A 6,116-nucleotide genomic window follows, 5' to 3' on the forward strand; every position below is an offset into this window, starting at 1 on the left:
GCAGCTAATAAAGTCCATTTAATCCCAAAAAGGCTTTTCTTTTAGGCAGGCTGGAGCAGAAAACAACTCACCTTTCTCAAGTTGTACAGTAATGTCACGTGTGTATGAAGGTGGATCAAACAAGCTAATCTTAAATGTCAAAGTAGAGAGAAGCCTAGTAGGCCTATTTATTTTCATTCATTACACAATATTAATATGTCTATGTTTTTTTATTTTTATTTTTATTATTATTATTTTTTTTTAAACCTGTCCTGCCCAGCAGCCTGGTATAGAGTATAATGACCTGGATACCATATTGTGCCAGACTTTAACAAGAGAGTATTAAAATACTCCTTTGTCTGTTTTATTATTTATTTAATTATGTATTGATTTGTCACCGGGTCGGACAGTGGGGCAGATACGGGGATGTGGGTTCGAAAAAAGACAGCACAGAGAAAGGACAACACCTGTAAGAGAAGGGGGAAAGTGGGATGGAAGGTGGGGACAACAGGGAAAAGCAGAGGGAAACACCAATTGCAGAAAGCAACAAAACCTGCAATAGAACAGAGAGGGGGGCTTGGGGAGGACAAAAACACAACAAACAAACACAAACAAAAACAAACAAACAATAATAATAATAATAGTAAAAGACAACCAGCCGAACAGCAGCAATGAACAGCTGACATAGTAAGACAACTAAGAGAAAAATGAAAACAAGAAACAGTCACACACACTAAATAAGCAACACAGCACAGACACGAGAGCTGGAATAATAATTAATTTAAATAAGTAACCAAAAGAAAAGCATCAGGAATAATTCTACCAGGGACAACCTAAATTTGTTTGTGTCTATGTGTGAGACTGATTGTGTCTGTGTGTGTGTGGGTGAATGTGTCTGTGTGTGTGTGTGTACGTGTGTGCGCATAAGCCTGTTAAAGAATGTAGTTGTTAGTGAGAGTGGGATGCCACGACTGTGCCACACCTACCCCAGCAACCGGCAGGCAAGAACCCCAGTAGCCAATAGGGGTGGGAGAAAGAATAAGAAGAAAGAATAAATCAATAAAAAAAAAAACAAAGACTCCCAGATGCACCGCGATGCAAACGCAGAAGACCCCGACCCAAATGCCAGTTGACAACGTAATGCCGACGGAACGCAAAAAGCGTAACCCATGGAAGAGCAGCGCCCGGACCGACCGCGGCGCGCACACAACATAGACCAGTGCCCCCCCACCCAGCACCCCACCGCCGCGCAGCGAACAACCAAAATGCCCAAATGCCACGCAATCATCAACACCAATGCACAAGTGACAAGCCCAACGCGCACACTGCGCGAGCACGGCGACACCCAATGCCCAGCAGCCCCCCGCGAATCCCGCGTGCGAGGACGGGCAAACGAGAGAGAGCAAACGGAACAACACAACAGCGAAAGCTAGCGGAGAGAAACACCAGCAGCAAGTCCCAGCCCGGCAGCAAACGCACCGCACAGGTCACCGTGCACCCGCCAATAAAAGTCCGCCGTCCCCCCAACCGCTGGAAAAAACTAAGGCCGCCGGCGCCAGCCGACATCCCCCATGCCCAGCACGCCCCCCGGCCACCGTGCAACACCAGCCAAACCAGCAATGAGGCAAAATCAACTAGCTCAGCTGCATGCCACCAACAACCCACCCACCCGTCAAGGGCCAAGAACTCCAGGCACAAACCCAGAACAAACCGGAGCATAGCCCTGCCCCGCACCCACACTGCACATCCCGAAAACTAACTATATACCTCAGTATCCAGAGGGGTCCAACAACTAGCCGACAGAGAAATGGGGAAACATGGATCCGAGGCCAACGAAGCAAAACAGGGACGCAAACAGGTCCCTCCAAGCCAACGAGGAAATGCCTCCCCCGGACTCCAATGCACAAACTAAACGCCCAGCAGCCATTCAGAGACCCTGCCCAGGGAAAAAGCATAATGCATCAAGATGCATCGACAATCGCCCCACAATCCCACCGCAGCCCACCAAACCGCAATCGGATCAACCCGCGCAGAGACCCTCACCCCCAGAAGCCAGGGCACCCTGCGACCCCCCAAAGCGCAAAGGACCCCAGACCGCATGTCCCAGGGGAAGCTGTACCCCGCCCCAAGGAAGAACAGCAGAAAGCCGTGCCGGGAAGCTCCCTGCCGCTAGGGAGCAATAACGCGGGAGAACCAAGCCAACGGTCCCCCAGCCCAGCCAGAGGCATCCCTCCCTACAGTGCAGGCAGTGACAGCAGCCCCCTAGGCCGATCTTATCCCCGGACAGGGGCCCAGCCCCCCCAGTCAAGCACCCCCAAGGAGGAGCTTTAATATGTCTAAAGAAAGACAGTCCCTCGGGAACCGGAAACAAGCCAGGGAAAAGAAGGACTGCCCCCTGGGAACCACGCCCCAACAGACAAAACAGCGACACATGCGTGTTCACTCTTTTCCACTCTTCTCTTCGCTCTGGTCCCCTGCTTGTTCCGGGCTCTTCAATGGCTCTTCGGCATGCGCTCAGCATGCCCCCCCTCTCCCGGCAACGCCCTAAGAGTTCGGGCCGGCGCAACAAAAGCATCCCAGATAGCAAAATTTGTTCGGCCCACCTCTGGGCCGTACCCTTGCTTCAAATCTGGCCCGCTGCTGGCTGGGTCCCCGGCCCAAAACTGGCCCACTCACTGAAAACTGATTCAAATAATTTGCTCTGGCCCAGATCTGGCCCACACTGTAAAATGACTACTATTGTGACTTTTGGCCCAGATCTGGCCCACACACTGTAAAATGACTATTTTTTTATTTATTTGGCCCAGATCTGGCCCGCATACTGTAAAACTGATCTGGCTGAGTGTCAGCTGAGTGTCGATTGGTCCCCGGGCCAAATGTGGCCCATACAAAACACTTCCAAATGTACTTATAAAATAAACACAAATTCAAAACTGGTTATCCATTTAAAAAAAATAATTGTATTTGCAGTTAACAAAAGTAATGCAGACAACAACAACATAAAAACTGATTTTTAAAGACACTGATTTCAAAGACAGACACACTATACATTTTCTTTTGAAAGGAGCCTCCTTTTCCTCCCGCCCTCTCGGTCAGCAGCCAGCTGAAGCCACCTCTTCATTGTCCCTTCTACCTCTTTCTCAGCAGCACTGGAGGTGAAGGGGTTTCTCCAAACAGCAGCTAAAGTGTAAATTAATATATTGTAATAAGGTCAATATGATGTCTTTAGCATAATTTAAACACGTCATCTGAGAGATACATTATATCCAAAAGAATATTCTTATCGATGACAACATCTTTCAACTGAAGGGAGGCCAGAGACATTTTGCCATTGACCGCCCTCCAGTTGAGCTGCTTTGCCAAATTGTTGGCAAATAGCTGCCGAAGGACACGCCATGTACAGTCACGTACGTCAGTCCCACCAATTAGCCCCAAGTAGTTTACCTGAAACAGGGTGAAGGAGAAAACTGTGTGAAGAAAGCAGCATTACTATGAGCATGCACTCTGAGTACTATGTCAATGAGCCTAGCTCTTTGCTAATGTAGTCAAAGTTTTTGCCATGGGGACCTACAAATTGCATGTTGTGTTTTAGATTTGTGTAAGTAAGTTTTGTGAAAATAAGAAACACCATCAATTCCAGAAGCATGATCAGTAATTGAGTGCAATCAATTTCTTAAAAAAACCCAGAAAAATTCTCACCATTTGAATTTTAAAATCCGCTGTCTGCTGCAACCTCTGCTCGATGTTGAGGAGATGAGGAAGGTCTTGCAGGGGCAGCAGACCTTCCTCAATGTCAACTGCTGGCAGCGCTGTTTTATGATGTTGCAGCAGTTGCAGAATGGTGTTCTGCTGGTCGAGCACCATCTCTAATTTTGTAAGGACCTCCCTGAGCAATGCTACAAAAAACATACTGTACATACTGTACATCCACACACACACACACACACACACACACACACACACACACACACACACACACACACACACACACACACACACACTACGTTTAATATTGTTTAATGTAAAGTTGGACAATGCTACTGTCACAAGATCTTCCCATAATCTTAGTCCATGGAAAAATACCAGTAAAATGGTTTAATGGAAATCACTAACCTGGTTCTGATGATTGCTGGGGAGTCCACCTGAAGGTCTGAGGTGCTATATGAGAACACAGTGTTAACTTGTTCTATGAAATTCATCACAGTACACAAATACACATGTCAGTCAGAATGCTAAAGAATATACTCACATGAAAAATTGTCACCCGGCTCCCAGCCATGCAGCAACTCTGTGAAGAGCCCGTGAGATGCTGGAGTGGTAGGGGCTGGGGCTAAACTGGGGTTTGGGGTGACTGCAGTAAATGCAGGGAGAGAATTTATGGGGGGGGCAGGAGGAAGGGATTTCTTATGTGGAGGGGAACAGTCCTCCTCTGCTGAAGACAGTTCCAGACCGGGTGGGCCAAGCCGAACACTCTTCCTATTTGAATGAATAAACACACAATCAATCAAAATTAAATGGAAATAATATTTAATAAGAAACTGGTCTTTAAAGATAACTTGAAAGGGGAAAGGCAAATTATTCTCTAATAATGAGCAAATTGACATACGTTTTACGCCTTAGTGGCCTTTTACATGACACTTCTGTGTCTGACTGTAAGTCAGACAGAGTTTCTGCCTCCTTTGCCTTCTTTCTTCCCTCTTCATAACAGACTGTAAAACACAGATGCAATGCACATTATTCAGTCTCCTTAGGATCACTCTGCAATACAATAATTTGAATATAATTGAGTACTTTGTGGTATTCGTCAGCCTCTGCTACATTAAAAGAATATTATACTGTATCTTAGCCAATGGTCATGTATACAAAAATCCATTATAATAAGTTAACTATGAACCATGAGACGCAATTAGCTGAATTTGGCAAAAACTGTACTGGATTAGAATTAACCCTTAGGAGTCTTGTGCTATTTTAGCCTAGCTTTTAAATACTTTTGATGTTGCCTTTATATAGCCTACCACATTAAAACATGTTTGCTCAATCTAGCATATTGAAGGGTTCAAATGTAAACTTGCAAATATGAATACAAAAAGGTAAAATTAAGATATCACACTTTGACCTGATCACACTGGTGTGATTGCAGACTCCAGGGGGTTAAGAAAGCACAAAAACGTCAGACATACCAGTTGAATACATAATGCGGACCTCCCAGCGGTCCCAGGTGATGTCGGGAGCTATTCCAGTTTTAATGGCCTGGTGGAGGGTCATGCCTCTGAGTGCACTAGGCCAACAGCACTGGCCATCAGTTACCCACAGGGATGGGACCAACTCCACCTCATGGGTTTCCAAGAACTCCACTACATGAAACATTGCTGAACAAAAACATGGTTATGAACATCCAAACAAAACAAATGCATTGACATATTTACATAAGATTTACTTAAAAGCGGCACTGCTCATGTTCTATAAACATAATATTTTTCATACTACATTCTAATTTTAAACTTACTATAAACGTACTGAAATAGTTTAACTTTCCACTATTACAAAGTTTTTTGTAAGAATGTTAAGAAATCACTTACCAGGGCCAGTTGGACTATGATTTAATTCATACTCTAAGGGCCAATTTCACAGACAAGGTTTAAACCTAGTCCTAGACTAAAAACTTTTCCATAGAGATCATCATTGAATTTTTGTTTTGGTCATATGTGTCTAATCAGTGATTAATCATACATTTATATACAGTATATATAGTGAATATTATATATGACACATTCTATATTGTGTGGAACATTAAGATTAATGTTCCCTCTGAAGACAATGTTCTAAATGGCATCATTGACTCATGTGCAGTAGTGGCACTGCAACAAAGGTGTCATGATTTGGTAACCTCACATATTTTTGAACATGTCCATGTAGCTCAACAACTTTAAGCTGTGATGAGATTTTACTGACCTGGTAGATACCCAACTTGCATGAGTTCAGAGGATACTGAAAAAAAGGTTCCATGGAGTCATATTCTCTGATGACAATGTAAATCTTGTGTTGTGACTGCAGGATGTTTTTTGATCAAAGTAATGCGGTCATCAATCTTTAGACATCTGTATCCCTCACTTGATACATTAAATTTGGTACCAGCA

At 44.5% G+C, this 6,116-nt stretch overlaps 1 protein-coding gene across 1 annotated transcript; it reads right to left on the reverse strand.

Moving 5' to 3' along the window:
* Positions 1 to 3,022: 3,022 nt before the first annotated feature.
* LOC123969648 lies at positions 3,023 to 5,907 on the reverse strand. Its single transcript, XM_046047230.1, has 5 exons — positions 5,160 to 5,907; positions 4,586 to 4,688; positions 3,679 to 3,865; positions 3,263 to 3,423; positions 3,023 to 3,158 (listed from the first exon to the last, which is right to left on the reverse strand). Exons 1-5 carry the CDS (start codon positions 5,344 to 5,346, stop codon positions 3,023 to 3,025), a joined length of 774 nt encoding a protein of 257 aa, XP_045903186.1. The 5' UTR covers positions 5,347 to 5,907.
* Positions 5,908 to 6,116: the final 209 nt, after the last annotated feature.

This window comes from Micropterus dolomieu, linkage group LG04 (assembly GCF_021292245.1).
Source record: "Micropterus dolomieu isolate WLL.071019.BEF.003 ecotype Adirondacks linkage group LG04, ASM2129224v1, whole genome shotgun sequence".
NCBI lineage: Eukaryota > Metazoa > Chordata > Actinopteri > Centrarchiformes > Centrarchidae > Micropterus > Micropterus dolomieu.

What these genes read in the sequence shown, in the direction of transcription:
- LOC123969648 (XM_046047230.1), bottom strand. Translation starts at nt 5,346, where the DNA reads ATGTTTCATGTAGTGGAGTTCTTGGAAACCCATGAGGTGGAGTTGGTC. An exon ending in CCGCATTATGTATTCAACTG is followed by an intron (nt 4,689 to 5,159) that starts GTATGTCTGACG and finishes TGTGTTTTACAG; the next exon opens with TCTGTTATGAAGAGGGAAGA. An exon ending in TTGAAAGATGTTGTCATCGA is followed by an intron (nt 3,159 to 3,262) that starts TAAGAATATTCT and finishes TTACACTTTAGC; the next exon opens with TGCTGTTTGGAGAAACCCCT.